Here is a 19790-nt window from a genome sequence, read left to right as displayed (position 1 = left end):
CTCCTTGGTCATCCACACAATAGATGACCATCAAACAAGCAGCCACTATATGGTAATGTATGACCTTGTTGGTAGTTCTGATATGGGGAACATACAAAGAAGCTAATTATCTAGTTAGTTCATTAAAAATATTAGTTTCCATCAATTGTTGCTATGGGCAACAATTGTTTCATAATGAAGTGTTGAAATCCTGTTTTTTTCTATATATTTCAGCATGAAGATCCACATATTATTAATGGCAGATACAAATTCTACTTTCATAGTATAATACTATGTTATATATTCACAATACCATCAAAACTGTTTGTCACTATGACTGTACATTCGAAAAAATTCATTATGCACAAAATGACAGAAATTAGAGTGAATTTGGATATTGACCTTGTGACCTTGAATTTTGACCTTTTACAATGAGAAACTCAGTGTTAGACACTCATATCAATTTATTTATTACATGTAAGAACACTAGAATATACATTTTGACACACACACCCCTAAAAAAATAACAATAAAATAAAAATAAAAATAATAAAAATAAATAAAATTGACATGTTTGCTATATTTACCCAAATAGGGCCCCATACGCTTGGCTCAAATCCACATCGATGTAATTACCTTTTATAAGGATGCTACACTAGTACATTTTCATTTTGGCTTGCTAAACTTATATATTTTGGGATAAACAGTAATTTCATGTTTTACATTATGGTCTCACTACACAGGTGTCATCTGCCATTGAAACCCATGTTAAACTGCCCAACTTCAAGCAAAGATTGCCCATAGAACGGGTTCTCATAGGCACTAACAACATACACCATTGCGAACATACATTATATAAGCATTTATTTTCACTCCAAAACTGAGAACATTTCCGTCTCAGCTTTTTGCTATATGACTGCATCTGGCTGTAGTACTGGTCCGAACAGGTGGTTCATTAACCGATTCACTCCGGCTGTCACTTGCGCTATATACCCATGTCCCAAAAGGTCGATGCACAATATTACAAAATAACATGGGCAAAATACAGCCAGAAGGCATACCATTAAACATACATATTGTTTTAATTCTTCACCATTTCCTAGAAGTGAATATGTGAACCATAACATGTGTCCCAATTAGGAACTATAGTGAATCGTGATGAATGAACTGTCACCCGGAAGTGATCTGTGTAGTGAGACCTATATAAATACGAGCTTCGCAGTTAGATTTATAACTTAACTCCTTTTAAATATTGTTTTTTTTTTACTGTTAGTAGACACTGCATTATTTTGATAACATGCAGGATTATTTTGATACACTGGATAAGACGACAAAGAGCAGATATGGGAAAAAAACTGGATATATTGGGATACAGGATTCGTACAAAATCGCTGGTGGAAAATGGCTTCAGGACCCCCCCCCCCCCCCCCCCCCCCCCCCAGTTCTATCCGTCATTTACGTATGCAGATCTGATAAATTACCAGATTTTTAGCCAAGCCCTTTTTATACGCTGAAGGTCTTCCAGAATTATAAAAGTTAGGATGCATATGACCGTTTTGTGTGTGGTTGGGTGAGGGATGTTGGTGTTTACATCCATATTAGTCCATGTGATATCCTCGCGGTATAGGTTTTGACGCAGATAAGCAACGATCTCGCGTAGTGTAAAAATAACGATGCTTTTCTTGTTATTATTTACAGAGACATAACCTAATGTATATATATCATTGTAATATAAACATTAAATTCAATATATATTGAGATTTTTAGTTTTAGTTTTAACTTACATGTGCATGCTGTAATATTCTAACCTTTTTGATGCGGTGTGTATTTTGACGCGAAACATCCAGATAACTTGTGAATGACCAATATTCAAGGAAAACAACTCGAAACAACTGGAAACGATGTTCATAAATTCCATATTAATAATATACGTCAAAAATAACACAATTAAAATACATTTTAACCAGATTGACACATGTAAACCATATATCCCAGTGCAAACATAGTCACTATTTGTACATTGATCGGGTGGGAGTAAATTTGACAGCCATTCGAGACTTTTTTGTTTGTTTATTATTAGTATTATTCAAACCAATGTCCACTTTATATTTCATGTGAAATGGATATTATTTAAAGGTAGACTAAACTCCAATAAGAGCCTTACGTGTTGGAAAGATGCATACCCGGACCACCGACATATACTGACACATTAACAAATGAAAAACGCGTAATTTTAGAATTAATAAAAAACCGTGATTATTCCTGCTAACTGGGGGCAGCCATTTTGTTTCGTTTTTGTGACGTCCGGTGGTATAGCTTGGGGCGAAGTGACGTCAGCTCAGGTCCAACTTGTCTAGTATGCACAGTGTAAACAAATGCTCTAATTTACGACAAGGCGCTTCGCTTTCATCAACCTGACTTGCAAAACAACATAAATGACTAGATAGTATAATAAACTATTTAACTAAATATATTTCAATTTGCATCAATATAACGAAATGGAGTTATAGTATGTTTTTCTTTTAAAAAATCCAAAGACAAAATGCATATTATTAGGCCTATTGGTAGGATACGTTCGAGCAAAAACGACCCCTCACGATACCCAAGTGATAATTTTCTTTTCTCTGAGACTACGTAATTGGTAAGTTTTGTGATTTTAGATGGGAAAGTCTACTTAATCAAGGGTTTTACAGAATTACTTACAGTAATAAAGCTGGTAAAGTCCATAAACGATTTGAAGTTATCACACAATACCCTGTGATCTTAATAAAAGAGGAACGTCTTTTTAGTGTGTCAACCGGCCTCGGTGGCGTAGTGGTTAAGCCATCGGACTACAGGCTGGTAGGTACAGGGTTCGCAGCCCGGTACCGGCTTCCACCCAGAGCGAGTTCTTAAGGGCTCAATGGGTGTAAGGCCACTACACTCTCTTCTCTCTCACCAATCTAATTAAAATTAGCTCCACTATTACATGTGGATCTAACAGCAGCCAGTTGGAGCTCATGTCCGCTAATCAAAACCTTACTTGCAGAATCATGCCAGTGATTTGAAAATAATTAGAAAATATTCCGAATTATTCTGAGGGTATACGATATGTTTCATGTGAATTACGAATGCCTTAGTTAGACCAGTAGAACTAACAACACTGCGTAGTCTCCAATGTCCAGGTAACATTTCGTCTGTAAATAATAATTTAAATATTGATCAATCACATTTCGCCTTTTATAACGTTATTTGGGAGCATACAAATTCTAAAAATATCGGGAGTCTATTTTAGTGGCCGCAGTACAGCGAACTATACCAATACGTACGGGATGGGTTATCAGTCTTCAATTTTACATTAAAAATTATTTATTTATTTATAAAAAACCCCAACTAAATCAGTGTTCAATTTTACATTACAAATTATTTATTTTATAAAATAAAACATGTTTTAAGGCATTCGTAATTCACACGAAACATGTCGTATACCCTCGGGATAATTCGGAATGTTTTCAAATTATTTTTAAATAACTGGCATGATTCTGCAAGTAAGGTTTTGATTGGTGTACATGAGCTACAACTGGCTGCTGTTAGATCCACATGTAATAGTGGAGCTAATTTTAATTAGATTGCTCTCTCACTAACCACTAACCAACTAACCTACTGTCCTGGACAGACAGCCCAGATAGCTACGGTGTGTGCCTGAACCTTAATTGGATATAAGCACGAAACTAAGTTGAAATGAAATGAAAATTAGTGTGTCTAGGGACCGTCTAACTATAAACCTGCCAATCAAGAACCACAGGTACAGGCCACGGAAAGGTATTACGTATCCACCAGCTCGCCAGAGGGCGTATTCACTGGGATAGTACAAAATGACTGCGCCCGTTATATATAATAGCCGTCACATTTAACCGTTTTATTAATTAACTATACGAGTATACTTGTTGATATTAAGCAATAATGTGAATTATGTATCGTTGAATATGCACACCAGTCCAAAAGCCTTGCTTTAGCATTCCTTTAAGATGTAATATGCACTTGAACGTGTTTAATCCTGACCGAATATAATCGTATACAGTGCATGTAAAATAAGGACGGGACTCATTCAGACGTCCATAAAAATAGATAGACGTAGCGATGGTCTAATGCATCTTCATAAATCAAGGCTAATTGTCATCGTGTAAGGGACATAATCGGTGTTACAAATTTTCTTCCAATAGAGGGCGCTAGTAGTGGATATCAGTAATCTTGACTACATGTATCAAGGCTGAATACGAGGAACGAATATTAGCCTTGATTTATGAAGATGGGTCTAATGAGGGTTCGAGGTGAAGTCAACGCCAGGTGACGCCACACGAAAATAGGGTCCTACGTGAAAAAGGAAACCAGTCTAGCAAGTCGTTTTCGTACACAATTAAAAATAAACAAATAACATCAAAATACAGTGTATTCAACTTGCATTAATTATGAAACGAAATAAAAATAAGTAGAAACTGATGTGCAGATCGAAATTTTGTTTTATTTCTTGTTTGTTGTACCGTAGGCTTAATATACGTGTGTGTACGTTTTTTCGTGACTAACATTAATTCGGACCAACTGCAAAATAGGAGTAAAATTATTATTTTGTATTAAAAAAAAAAATTCAGAAGTGAAAATCATTGTGGAGTACAATGTCTGTGAATTTACATAAAACTTTATTATGACTTTTTAAAACAAATTATCGTCAATGGCTTTGGATACCAGACGTTTCCTCTCCAAGCCATTTCGCAACCAACTATCTGTCGGTTCGCCCCACCCCCAATATTAATGTTAGGCAGTAAAGATGACATTGATAAATATACATGGGTGTTAGTAATCACATGACCTATTTTACCTACAAACGTAGTCATGTTTCATAATTTTGAAAAAAAAATTCCCCTTATCGATATTTTAAAAAAAGGATACACCAAAACCCCAAGTGGGGGCGAACAGGATTTTTTTTTGTTGGGGATGAACATATTTGAGGTGGGTGGGGTGGGGGGGGGGATGCAAATTTTATTATCAGTCTTCAAACTTACCTGGATGCTTTTTGCTTTATAACACCACTAGAGCACATTGATAAATTAATCAGCTATTGGATGTCAACCATTTGGTAATTGACGGTTTTCCATTAGTAGCATTATTACTAAGTATACACTTCTCCACACAGGACAGCAAATATCATGGGGTTTTATATACCAGTCATGGGTCACAGTTTAGGACAATATACATTCACACCACTAATAACTATACTTTAATGTTTTTATAAAACATTTTGTCCATTTAATAAATAAAATGTTCCACTTAAATTGTTTTTGGAATACAGATTGCAGTAGTGAAACAATATGGGCCAATTCATAGGCGTACGGGGCGGTTGGGGGGGGGGGGGGGCTCTATTCGGGCAAAAATATAAAATCAACAACATGCAAAGCATCATAATTTAGAAATATAAATCACAATTATGTTAAACACCCAAAAAACGTTCAAGCACATGTGATACACTTCACTTTCTCTGTTGCAGAACATTGGAAATGTATATTTTTATATTATAGGAAGTTGTGTATCTACTTGATTTTCATTCATGACACATCCTTACAATATATATTACCGTTGTAAGGCAATGATTCAAGGGTCCCCAGCCATGACATTGTCTGTTTGATCTGGGGCAATTAAAAAACAACAAAAAACAACAACACAACTATTCAGAACCCAATTTCATGTAGGCTTTACTCATACAAACAACATGTGAAATGGTACTGAATAAATACTAATGTTACAGTTACTAGGTCGATGTTTTTAGGATACATTGGGGGGTTTTCTGCTGTTATTCCAGCAAAATTTGCAATTTAGCATGTTTATAATACAATTTAATGTACATATAAAATTAATTTGAAGCATTGAAACGAAATATTTGGTAAAACAGGCGCCTGTGCAGGAAATTGTGTAGAGGTCTAGACCGTGGCTAGCAAAGGTTTTTGTGTGTGTGTTGGGATAGGGGTGGGGGTCGGGTCATGTTTCCCTGGAAAATACATTAAAAAGAACAATATAGCATGTGGGGGAGGGTACTGTGTGCTGATCGGAATAATACCTAAAATATATATTTTTTTATTTAACTATTAAAATTGTGTTACTGTCACACACAATTCTTTATAAAAACTGTAGGTGTGTTTCTATGAAGTTATGCTAATTAATGTGAGGCGAGATGGCAGTTTTTAAAAACAGGAAGAAAATTCCCATGCAAGAAACCAAAACAATGTAATTGTGGGTGAGAGCTCGCTAGTCATAATGTATTTGGGCTAGATTCACCTCCGATATTTGACACATATGGTCACTTATAATAAAACGCAATTTTAGCAACTTCGGCCATAACTAGCAATATGTTAAAATAACTAGCAATATGTTAAACACCAGTAATTTAAAATGTACTAAGGTCTCAAAGTTTCTTTTATTTAAATAAAATTATAGAATCTAATTTTGACTCTAAAATTAAACAAAAAAGAAATAAATGTTTTATTTAACAACGTACTCAACACATTTTATTTACGGTTATATGGCGTCAGACATATGGTTAAGGACCACCCAGATACTGAGGGATGAAACCTGCTGGCACCACTTCATGGGCTACTTTTTTCAATTAGCAGCAAGGGATCTTTTATATGTATCATCCCACAGACAGGGTAGTACATACCACTGCCTTTGAGATACCAGTCGTGGTGCACTGGCTGGAACGAGAAATAGCCCAATGGGTCCACCGACGGAGACCGATCCCAGAGCAAACGCGCGCTTTACCACTGGGCTACATCCCGCCACCTGGGTCATCATCTCACATCTTTTTATAATTATATTTTGAGATTGCCGGGGCACAAGTATGGGTTTGGTCAATGATATTGTTGAACTATACTGAAGGCCAAAAGAAACATTACCATTTTCAATTTGGAATTTAAGAAAAAATGAATTGTTTTTAAAAAGTAACTCAATCCAAAACACATAGCCCAAACACAACAATAATATATGCAGAAAATTATACCCGCCCACTGCACGTTTTGGGTGGGACACAGAAAAGTGAAAAACTCGTGCACTATGAACAACAGCAATTGCACGTGCAATAAGGGTATAAAAACGGTTTATACGGCATGTCAGACATCCACACAGATTAAAAAAAAAAAAAAACCCACCATAGGAATGCCACCAGAACAACGCGAGAGAGCCCTGGGTATGATACACATGGGAGCCACTCATGCCCACATCGCCAGAACCTTCGGTTGTCCCGTGTTACTGTTACAAACTTGATGCAACGCTACAGACAAACAGGGCAGACATCAGACAGGCCAAGAAAAGGGTGACTTCGTCCCGTGATGACCGGTACTTGCGTACCTTGCATCTACGAAATCGCTTCCTGACAGTGACGTCATCAGCAATGAATGCCTTCGGTCACAGGGTTAGTAGACAGTTTCCAGGCGACTCAGGGACTCATGGAATAAGGGCTTACAGACCATATAGAGGACACTTACTGACATCACAACATCGTTGTTTGAGATTGACATGGGCTAGGACTGTACGACGTTGGCAGCGACGTGATTGGCTGCGGGTTCTTTTCACTGATGAAAGCCGGTTCTGTTTATTCAGAGTTAATAGAAGACAGCGTGCGTACCGCCGTAGGGGAGAACGAGTGGCGGCTTCTTGCGTTCAGGTCGTGCCATATGGTGGAGGGAGTGTCATGGTGTGGGGAGGTATCTGTGCACAGGAAAAGACACCATTGGTCATAGTTCACGGAAACTTGACAGCTCAACGTTACAGGGATGACATTCTTCGTCCAACTGCAATACCATTTCTCCAACGGCAGCCACGTGGTGTAATTTTTCAGCAAGACAACGCCAGACCTCATACAGCCAGAATCGTACAGAACTTCCTTGGAGCCAACAACGTAAACGTATTGCCGTGACCTGCACGCTGCCCAGACATGTCCCCCATAGAACACCTCTGGGATGTTTTGGATCGCAGTGTTCGACAACGACCACACCCTCCAGCCAACCAACATGATCTGATCCAGGCCCTTCAAGAAGAATGGCCAGGCGCGGATTTAGTGGGGGGCCCAAGACCCCCCCCCCCCCCCTATTTTTGGGGTCGTTGTTTTTTAACTATAGCATACACTAGAGTGGAATTACACAAAAATGCACTATTTCCTCAAGTCTTTAAATTATATTTTGTTCATGAAAATCGTCTTAAAGGGACATTCCTGAGTTTGCTGCAATTTTTAAGATGGTATCGACTAACAGACTTTTTAATGATTGTAATTACATAACAAATATATGTTTCTGCATAAAATGTTACCGACTGTATATTAAACGTTTCTGACTGCTTTAATATATTACTGAAACAACTGTTTTGATATTTCTTCCCATTTACCGGCAGCCGCAGTCAACGGAAAACCAGCCTAATATGGGAAGGAGAGATGACTTTAAAAAAACAGAAGAGACCAGAGTTTATGAAATTTTGAAGATAACAAAAACAGTATGACAATACCAAAAACATACGTTAATATAGCTATTTTGTTACTCAGATGCGAGGAAATCGCGTTTGAGGCCACTTAAATTTCAAAATTTAGCGGGGGAGCATGCCCCCGGACCCCCCTAGGAATCTCGGGCGCTTTGCGCCCTCAGGACCCCTCTATTTCAAAATCCTAGATCCGCGCCTGATGGCAACGTGTCCCACGTGACCTCATCAGACGAATGATTTTTTCTATGCGTCGGAGAATTATTGCTTGTATTGGGGCAAGGGGTGGTCACACACGCTATTAATGTGACTTGTTATTGGACTTGAGTGATTGTCTGTATGCTTTGCATGTCGTCCATGAAGTTGAAAGCTCGATTTGTGTACACCACCTCGCTTTGGGGAAAATGTGACGTCATTATCAGATGCTGAATGACACTCATTTTTAGTTGTTAATGTTGACATATTGATCTAGTCAATATATTTTACCTCATGCGACTATCTTTTGTTGTTTTTACACCAGAGTGATTTAAAACTATGGTAAAGTTTCTTTTGGCCTTCAGTATATATATATAAAACACAAATATATAAAATGAATATACATGTAGTTTTAATATCCAATAAAATCAACTTAAAATATTGCTTCACAACTTTTGTTTTCTTTATTGCAATGAATAAAATATAAACATGATAAATGAATAAGAGTTCAAAATTAACTATGAATATTGCATATTAGAGACATATTTAAAACTAAAACCAACAGAACTATATAAACATAAACTGCATTTATGTTAATTTTTATTACTTACGGAATTTCCAATATTATAAGCTAGTTTTAAAATATTCTCAAATTAGTAGTTATCTAGATGTACATTGCATAATGTTCCTTATCTGATAAAACATGTCTAATAGCTATATACAAATGTAAATATGGCACAATATAAAATTAGTTTATTGTCAACATACATTCATGAACGTATTGTATTAGTATAGAAAGATGTATGATGATGACCACGATATTATCAGGGGTTGAAATTGACTGAAATTCCTGCCAGATATTCAACGCAGCAAGTTATAATTCCTTATAATTCTGCTGGCCCAAATCAAAACTTACCAGACCAAAAATTATCAACACAAACAAATGTTTTGAATATAAACGTAAAATAATTGCCATCCCAGGCAAAAATATCTCCTGGCCGGGACAGCATAATTTCAACCCCTGATTATTATTATTATTACCTAACTAAACCCTTTTTGGCAAACTGACAATTAACTGAAATCATACACTTGTAGCTGGATATCAGCACATCTGAAGTGTTTACAAAATTAAATTAAATTACATTAATGTATTTCATTATCTATTCACCAAAAGGCTCATTCAGTAATGAACATGGGGAAGGAAAACTACTAACATGTCCATATCCACTGAAGTTTGAGGCACTTCCATATTGGGAACAAGTTCTGATTTTTGCTACCTAGATCTCCTGTCCAGGAAAGTTTTATTTTATTTGATTGAGAAAAATTAAACTTGTTCACAGATTTTCAAACAAAGATTCTTTATATTGCCAACATTTCTGTTCCATTCTGATTAGTATGCATTCACATGACATGAAAACAGCATGAAGATATATATATATATATTATTCTGATGACTATGACACATTTTTAACCAGTCTCCGATCAGACCAATGTTCTCAAATTGATGTGGGGACAGGGTTTTTTCCTACCCCCCTTTCCATTTGTTTGTTTTTGGGGGTTTTTTTAATGCATGGATTGGACAAAAAAGGTAGATGGGGACCGCAGACAAGTACATTTATTTCTTTTCATGTCATTCTCATGTGCCTTGGACCATCTTCATTGGCCATGGTGGACCCTCATTTGCCTTGGTCCATCTTCATTGGCCATGGTGGACCCTCATTGGCCATGGTGGACCCTCATTTGCCTTGGTCCATCTTCATTGGCCATGGTGGACCCTCATTGGCCATGGTGGACCCTCATTGGCCATGGTGGACCCTCATTGGTCATGGTGGACCCTCATTGGTCATGGTGGACCCTCATTTGCCTTGGTACTCTAAATGCTTTCTTTCTCATTCTTTATATAGGCAAAGCAACTTTAATGACCGTAACCCCAAAATGTCATGGTACTTCACAATATTATTTTGTGAGGGCAGCATGGCATTATTTCAGCTATAGGTGCAGCTGGCGTAGATAGTGTGGTAAATTAAAAAAATTTTTTAAAACAATTGATATGCAAGATCAAAATTTATGTGCATGCTAAGCAGAGACCAGCAATATATATCTTTTTGGCTGTATATATATATTTATTACCTTTAGATAAATTTCATGCATTTGATTGGTTAATAGCTAATCCATACAACAGGTACACCGTGTCATTTTCCGGGTCAATACAGAATTTGGGCACCAATACAAAATGTCACGTGACTTCCGCTTTGTAAGTTCGGCAGAATTGTTATCGTTTTGTTTTTTCACTCTCGCGCCTCAGCTCTTAAAATAGGAAATACGTATTGAATTCTGTTTGAAAGAGATTGCGATTTATGGTGGGTTTTTTTTATTACTTTATTATTTTTAAATACATACTTTCTTGAACATGTTATAAGCAAAAAATATAGAAAATCGTTAATATTCGCATACTCATGCTACTGCATTGTAAATTTAATGGCGGGAACTATCACTGTGTAGGCGACCGAACTACAAGAAAAATATTTCTTTGAAAAAAGCATGACATGCATTCTTTGGAATGTTATACGGGTAAGTATAGTTTGATAAATATATATGTGCCCGAGTGTAATCAGTTGTTTGGTAGTTTTCCGTGTAATAATTTTTATTTATAAATTGACAAGACCCGGGTCATTAAGGTGATAAGAGTTGCCCCCCTTTGTTTACAAATCATCTGCGTTTGACAGCTCGCTACAATGGCTAAACGATTCGGAAATCATACAGAATTAGAAATATTGCAAAAAAGAATCAACAGCATTCCAAGCAACACACAAGCAGCAAAGAAAAACTGACATCCGACAGAATAATAATAAAAAAAAAATTCTGCTATTTATTAACATTTTCTGCATTAATAAGAGAAGTTGAAAATTTCATATATATTAAATCAAGTTGGATAATTCACTTAAATTAAGAATTAAAGTTAAAAATGTTTGTAGTTAAATCTAGATTAGTGATTTGTATTACCCTGATAAAAGTAGAAATATTTTCAGTTAGTTATAGCATTTTAATTTCTATAGTATTATCTGGTAAATGGCATATCTTGGTGTATAAATAGTTTTTAAAAAATGTTAGTATATTTCTAAAATTCATATAAAGCTGCATTCCTTTAAAAAATAATATTTTTGTGTTTTATTTGAAATTTTATCTTACAAAAACTATTTTAAACCTTAAAAATCTTTGTGTGATTTGTTCAAAATGTTTGAAAAATATCTAAAAGGTAATAAATTCGTTACGCTGTTTTTGCCAGGGCGTACAATCCCGTACGCCCTGGCAAAAACCACGTAACTAATAATATATATAAAGTTCCACGACTTCCCAACAGCATTTTCTAGTATTATATTTTTAAATTTCCAATGATTTTTCTACTATCATCAACATACCGTAGTTTAATATTACAATGATTTGAAGCAAATTGTCAATCATTTCGATATTTTAAATTGCAAAATGTTTATTATTACAACACTTTCGTTTTCACAATTTAACTTTCTATGACCTAACTCAACATTCCAGGACTGGAAAATGACATTTGCAAATTCTAAACAGACTTCACAGCATTTCCACGACCCGTATAAAGCCTGTAAGACATGCAGTCGAAAACTGAAAATACACAAGCAAATTATGATGCTTCTGCTTCCAGTGCAGTCACACACAAAATAGGGACATAGACATCCACTGAATATCTTTAAAGCATTAATGACAGAATATACATGCAACTTCATACCAATGTACAAGACGTACATTTAAATTCATCTGATTCACTCCTAGATCTACATATTACGGTATAGACCGTCATTTACCACAGGCAAAGTAAACTTGAATATGGCGATTATGTACTGTAAAAGTTACTTATTATGTTTGGTGACGTATTTTCTAAGAACATTTTATTCAGAATTGCTTCTCAATTACTGTTTAACATTTTAGAATTGTATGGCAATCTCTAAAACTTGCATGGCTAATTGAATTAGCTAGATGCCAGTTTCAGAGATTGCCATGCAATTCTAAAACATTAAACAGTAGTTCACTAGATGCAATACATTTTCAAATTGTTACTAATGAAAATTTTTAAATACAAAATCTTCCCCGATTTGCAAACATGTTCATATATATATATATATATATATATACACAGCTAAAACCATTACTAACCTAGTTTGAACTAAAATACAGTTGAATCCCGTTGGTTCTGATCCCGTCGGTGCTAGACAAAGTGTTCGATCCACTGTGTAGTTCAACCCTAACATTCAAACTTGGCACGGATAGCTCTGGCACTCACCAAATTCGACAATTGCGAATTTTGATAACAATTGGAGAATTTTATTTTAATTTGACAAAAACAACTTGTGTAATTATTTGTATTTTGTTGGAAAATAGCTAAAGTTTTTGCTCTTTTTCTTTTAGATAATTTGGCAAAATTTTCTTAACACCCAGAGTTAACCCTGCTTGGGACTTCGTTTTTGGTTCAAGAATTACGGTGTATTTGACCCCTCAGAGTTTGACCCTTCGAGATTCTACTGTACATTAGTGAGTGATCAGTGCATTATTTCGGTTGGTAAGAACAGTTTTCGGTTGGCAGCGTTTTTCTCCTGCAAGGATCTTTGTAGTGAAGTGTTGATCTCTCTGAGTGGTGACCGTTTCCGTGGAGACTCTTTCTCTGGACTCTGGAAACACATCCGGCACACAGCCAAGTACTTGTCAGCCCCTCCAATCACCTCAACCTGACAAGAAAACTTTCATTTCAAAAACGTCAAAACATCATTCTACATTTCTCTTACAATATTAAAATTCTATACTGAGAGAAAGAAATAAGGGAAGACCAAATTTCAATCACTGTTGCCGTCATAATGTCTATATAAAGTAGAAAGGTGTGATAGGGGATTGAATGTCAATAATGTAAGATTGAATGTCAATATTGTGAGATTGAATGACAATAATGTGAGACTGAATGTCAATATTGTGAGATTGAATGTCAATAATGTGAGATTGAATGTCGATGTGAGACTGAATGTCAATATTGTGAGACTGAATGTCAATGTGTGATTGAATGTCAACAATGTAAGATTGAATGACAATGTGAGATTAATGTCAATAATGTGAGACTGAATCAGTGAATGTCAATAATGTGAGATTCAATGTCTGTGTGTGAGATTCAATGTCAATAATGTGTGAGATTGAATGTCAATAATGTGAGATTCAATGTCAATGTCACTCATTCCTGTTAGTGTTAGGGGCGGGATGTAGCCCAGTGCTAAAGTGTTCACATGATGCGCAGTCGGTCTAGGATCGATCCCTGTCGGTGTACCCATTGGGCTATTTCTTGTTCCAGCCAGTGCTCCACAACTGGTATAACAAAGGCCGTGGTATGTACTATCCTGTCTTTGGGACGGTGCATACAGGCCTCCCAGCCACTTGTACATATTAAAATATAGGAAATACAGGAATTTATAACAAAAAATAGGAGTTTTATAGGAATTTTGAGGTCAAATATAGGAGTTTTATAGGAATATTAGGACTGATTATCATGATTATAGGCATTTTACACGGATTTCTAAAGACATTTACATTACTAATGGTATGTTCTTACCTTGCGTATGTACACAAGATACCATCTACTACCTACCATCTACTACCTCAACAAATATCTACCAAGGCTTGCCAGCAGTCCATGCCGATATCCAGGATACTTTGAAAGTTGGTGTATCTTGTATCAGTAATACATCCTCCTCACCTCATCAGGTGAGCAGGATCTTGATTGGCACTTGATACAGATCTCCCACATTCAAAGCATCTTCTGAATTTCTCATTCCTACTCGAGCTGGCGATGAAGACGAACACTGTTCCATGCTATCTCATATTACCCCCCACACACACAAATTGCTTCGTATGGGACGCTGATAGAGTACTGCGTCGCATACACTGGGTCACAGGCAACCATTGGTGTTGCGAAACGGAAGGCTGTCACTCTCCTGAGTGACCAGTCAGCCAAGGTACGGCCTTCCGGCTCTGGCTGAGGCAGGGACTTTGCCGCATGAAGTCTCGCTGTCAGCAAGATCAAGATACACCACACGTGGGCTCACTGCCGGGAGGTATCCAAGAGGGAAGTTTCAAGTGCTTCCCCGACGGCAGTGAGGTGGCCATCCACGATACGGACGCTCTGCCTAGTGGTCATGACGCACCGGGAGGGTCTGTACAGACAAGGAATCCTTTTCAGGGATATGGACAACAACACCGACCACAAAGTACTCAATATCATCGCCGGCGTCCATTACATCGAGCTAGCAAAAACCCTGCTAGGTCACAGGTGGAAGAAACTTGTGCCACACTTCCAACAGCAAGCAGTTCATCTCGTCTCCGTAGGCGCCAACCTCCTCAAGAATAAAACAGCCTTAACGAGGCAACTCACTTGGACATATAGATCGGATTTTAAACTTTTAGACCTTCGTTCAAACTTTTGTCGAATTATTAAAAAAAAATTAATATAATTAAAGTCCGATCCTCCCTTCTTTATTTTTGGACTGTCCTTCTGAAATGCTCTAAATTATATAAATATCTGGCCGAGCAGTCAATTCTTTTTATTTTTGGCTTGGAACTTTTTATTTATTTATTTTTAATTCTATTAAATTTTTTACTAATTGCTATTTTCAAAATTCTGCCCATTTTCAACTCTACCTCCTCCCCCCATCCCGAGTCAGGCCACCAGTCTTATCGGAGGTCGGACTCCGGATGGGCGTGTTCGAAACCCTAGTGGTATATGGGCACGTTACAATAGTTATCTATCTATCTGAATTTCTGACAGGCTGGCTGCCTTTCGCTGCGAATATAACTCAATATAAAGCAACTGAGTCAAATATAGGAAATATGGGAAATGAATCTCAATATAGGAGTTTTATAGGATCCTATAAAAAATATAGGTCTGGGAGGCCTGTGCATATAAAAGATCCCTTTGCTACTAAACGAAAAGTGTACATCGAAGGCCGTGGTATGTGCTATCCTGTCTATGGGATGGTGCATATAAAAGATCTCTTGCTGCTAATCGAAAAGAGCAGCCCATGAAGTGGTGACAGCCAGTATCCTCTCTCAATATCTGTGTGGTCCTTAACCACATGTCTGACGCCATATAACCGTAAATAAAATGTGCGTAGTTAAATAAAACATTTCTTTCTTTCTTATTTCTTTCCACCACTATATATTTCCATTTGGCATCTAGTTCTTATTCCTGAGAAATACAAACAAGATGTGCTCTATTGATTAATGGCATGTTTGGAAATTTTGTTACGTGTAACTGTATTTTGAGAGATACATTTATAGATAAATATGACTGTCAGGTTTAGAACTTTCTAAACCTTCCCTGTAGCAAATAACATAGTCCTGTCTGATTATGCAATTATTATCATGATAATAGTTGAACATACCTAATTATTGAACCCAAGCAAGTAAATATAAGGAATGTTCTTAATGACATTCCATTTTGATCACTGGTATTAGGTGAGTTATTGTAATACTCAGGGCTCGAAATTAATTTTCAGTCATTTAGATATAAATTGCTGTGGGTTTGGAGTATCACCAATCGCACTTTTGTGCCACTGGATAAAAAAAATTGCCACAGACAGGCTCACAATTCAATTGCTGTCAGTGGTCTGTTTCACCCACGACAATAATAAAAAAAAAAATGCTGTGGGTGACAAATTCTTATGTTCCAGCCCTGAATAATTGGTGTAAAAGAAGAAACCTGCTTCCGCAACATTGGCTACTATAAAGAGTTTTTACTTTAACTTTTCGACAGATATTCCATAGGCTTGGTAGTACCAGTCATAAAGCACTGATTGAAGACAAAAATAAATCAATGAGTCCACTGGAGTTTGTTTAAATACACCATTACAGCAAATTCGTTAATTAATAATCGGCTATTGAATATCAAACATTTAATAATTCTGATATCAGGGCTCAAACTTAACGACGGCAATTGCTGTCAGTGAGATATAAACTGCTGTCGGTTGGGTGCATCACTGATAGCACTTTTGTGTCGCCAAATAAAAAATACTGCCGTCTATAAAGCTCCTTAATGACGACAAAATGTATAAACCTGTAGTAGAGCTGGGAGGTTCAGTATTGATATCAGTATTTTTGGGGTGATTTACCTTGGTATCAGTACAGTATTCGGTATTGACACAATACCAATACCGATATCGAGCCATATTTTCAGTTTTAAATGCATGCCTGAGTTATGGCTCATCCGCTAATTTCATCTAAATAAAATTAAATTCCATACACAAGGTTCTCGTCCAATTTATACCCAAACTATTTGCATTCGTCAGATATATTGTTAGTGCTTTACTAAATGGAGAAAAAACATTTTTCAATACCCAAATTTCGATATTTTGAAATTTGCTTGGTATGGTAAATCGGTCTGGCTGAACACTGTGAATGTTCTTTATGTATTTTCTTGACCGCAGCAATGGTTCTAAATAAAGTGAATTGAGAATCAAAGTGGTTATCAAACTACATGTATGTCACAATCCAGTACCTTACAGGGTGTATACTACCAAATCAAATCCCATAGACTACAATAGTAACATACAGTCAAACTTCGGTATCCCGATGTTGAAGGGACCGAACCACCAAGCTCGAGATATCCGTGGCTCGAGATAAACATACCCGGTAATAGTCGATGATACAAATTATGCCAAACATGTGTTTGCAAACTTAACAACAGTCAACAATATAGTCAGGGGCGATTCGAATATGAACTGTTTTGTCTATATTTTCTCTGGACATTTTTATGAATAGCCTGATATTGCACTGTTCGTTCGAACCCCACCCCCCCCATCCCCAGTCTATGTCCATGAGTATACCAAAGATACTAATATACAAACATCAAACAATCGTTTTGCGAAGCGTGTAGACAATACTAGCTAGCCAAGTTCAATATCCTGTCAAATAATGTCGAATCGGAATATAAATCTGGACATTAGAGGTAATCAGTTTCACAGTTATTGCCGGGTTGTGTTGGACGAGAGTCGTAAACGTTATTTGTTTATATGTTTAACAATAGCTAACACATTAAAACAAAATAAAACTAAAACAATGTTATTTGGTACATCATCATCGTCATCATCAGGTGTTGTGTTTCTTGCACTGTTTATTGTGTCAATAATGTTGTCATCGGTCGTAGTCGTCCAAGCTGGCGTAGGTGGCAATTGGTATACACAGTCTCCTTAATGGAATGCCATCGGGTTTTGCAAACTCTGCATGTCAGAAACAGTTCTTAATTGTGGTCAGCGTTACATTTCCCCATGCCTGATTAACCATGCGTAAAGCATTGAGCACACTTATCTTCAGGTCTTGTTTTTCATCATAGGCTTTCAGTTGACGCATAATTACCAGCTTGCGGTAATGAACTTTGAGGTGCTGATCCATCGGCTGTTTAATGATGCTAAACTTAGCACTGCTTTTATAAATGGTGCATATTTTTTGTTACATGTGCCGATTAATTTATTTTTAGTAGGTAAGTAAACCCTATATGAATTGCAGCGGCATGTTAAAACAGTTGTTGGCAAAATTACACGAATTACTTGTTAAACGAAAACAACATTGGAACAGCTATCGTTACTAAAAACAATATTATTAGTTTGTAACAGGTTCGGATCTGGGGGGGGGGGGCGGCGGCACGGCGAGGAGTTCGCCTTCAAACTGGCATCTCCCTTTCATAAACGCCTGGACCCACTCCAGTTTAATGCAATGTATACAGTGCTCTTTATTACTTAAGCGGAATTTAGGGAAGAACAAAAATGACAAATAAAAGCGATAGTCATAGCAGGTAATTTTTGTTATACTTCGAGAAAAAAACCCAACAAAAAGGGACACCAAAACTAAGCCTGTGTTGTCGAGATAACAGTGCTCTATCATAGAAAATGCCGGGGGCAATGGCACCTCGAGATATGTTTGTACTCGAGCCGAGGAAGATACCGACGTTTGACTGTATGTGGCTAAAACTCCTACCTGCAACGTTCAATCGACATTTACGCCATGGATATAAATACTACCACCCCTCACCCTTAAGAAAAAATAGGGGGTAGCTCCGAAATAATAGTACTCTGATGGTAAGATTTTAGCTGGACGGACATTTGGCTACTTAACAGTGACACTAGATGAAATAAAAATATTTTACTGTTAGATGAAAACCAAGACCAATCTATCACCAATCACAATTCTGCGCAAGTTGGGTCCACCTCGAACTTTGACCCAGCCGGAAATTCAGTATTCTATAAGATTCCCGTACTCTGATGGTAAGATAACGACACATTTCGGTTATTACACTATCTTACTGTTGACGTAGTTAAATTCCCCTTTACAATCGATAATCCTTGTTTGACGTTAAAAACCTTTACATCGATCATTTTCGAGTACTCTGATAAAAAAACAACAACATATTAATCACTATTACACATACACAATAGGTAGAAACCCGACAGCACCCCCTTTCAATAATGTTCCAGTTAAATGTGCTGTGTCACATTTTTCTTGAGCAACGTTTCCTACGTGAGAGGTTCCGATGCTAAAACCAATTATACAGTATATTGCCGATAGATCGCTGATAAACATTTTAGAAATACGAGGATTGGGGGTTGGACAAGTAAATTCTTAATAAATTATTTGTATTTTAGCTTGCTGTCCATAATATGATAATAATCTACTAATCAATGATTCCATTTATAATAAATTATTATTTATTGAAGTTTACTGACAGGAACTGAACAGTTTGAAACAATAGTCATCAGCGGGTCCTGTCAACGCACAGCAATTTGTCAAGCCTTGTGCAGTCTTCCAAACGAGCACCATACATTTTTTTTCCATAAGCAACAACAAACAAGGGATATTTTATATGCCCTGTCTAAAGACGAAACATCACATACCACAGCATTTGCTATACCAGTGATGGAGTACTGGCTAGGGCAGGCAAAATCCTATGATCCAAGCAACTCCGGCGTGTGATCTACCAACTGAGCTAAATCCTGTCCACTACTCCACCACCAGTCATAGACCACTGATTGGGAGAGGAAAATAAACCATAGAGTCCACTGAAGAGA

At 36.9% G+C, this 19790-nt stretch overlaps 1 protein-coding gene across 3 annotated transcripts in view; it reads right to left on the bottom strand.

Annotated features, from left to right (window-relative positions):
* Nucleotides 1-10221: 10221 nt before the first annotated feature.
* The window catches only part of LOC121378750 (thymidine kinase, cytosolic-like), a 35828-nt gene continuing 26259 nt past the window's right edge, over nt 10222-19790 (bottom strand). For all 3 annotated transcript variants that reach the window (XM_041507044.1, XM_041507042.1, XM_041507045.1), the window contains exon 7: nt 10222-13421. In XM_041507044.1, coding sequence (XP_041362978.1) covers nt 13236-13421 — 186 coding nt within the window. In that variant the 3' untranslated portion in view covers nt 10222-13235. The remainder of the gene's footprint in view (nt 13422-19790) is intronic.

Source organism: Gigantopelta aegis, chromosome 8 (assembly GCF_016097555.1).
Source record: "Gigantopelta aegis isolate Gae_Host chromosome 8, Gae_host_genome, whole genome shotgun sequence".
In the NCBI taxonomy this organism is placed as follows: domain Eukaryota; kingdom Metazoa; phylum Mollusca; class Gastropoda; order Neomphalida; family Peltospiridae; genus Gigantopelta; species Gigantopelta aegis.
The sequence above is the reverse complement of the archived record's forward strand: the minus strand, read 5'-3'. Positions and strand labels throughout refer to the sequence as shown.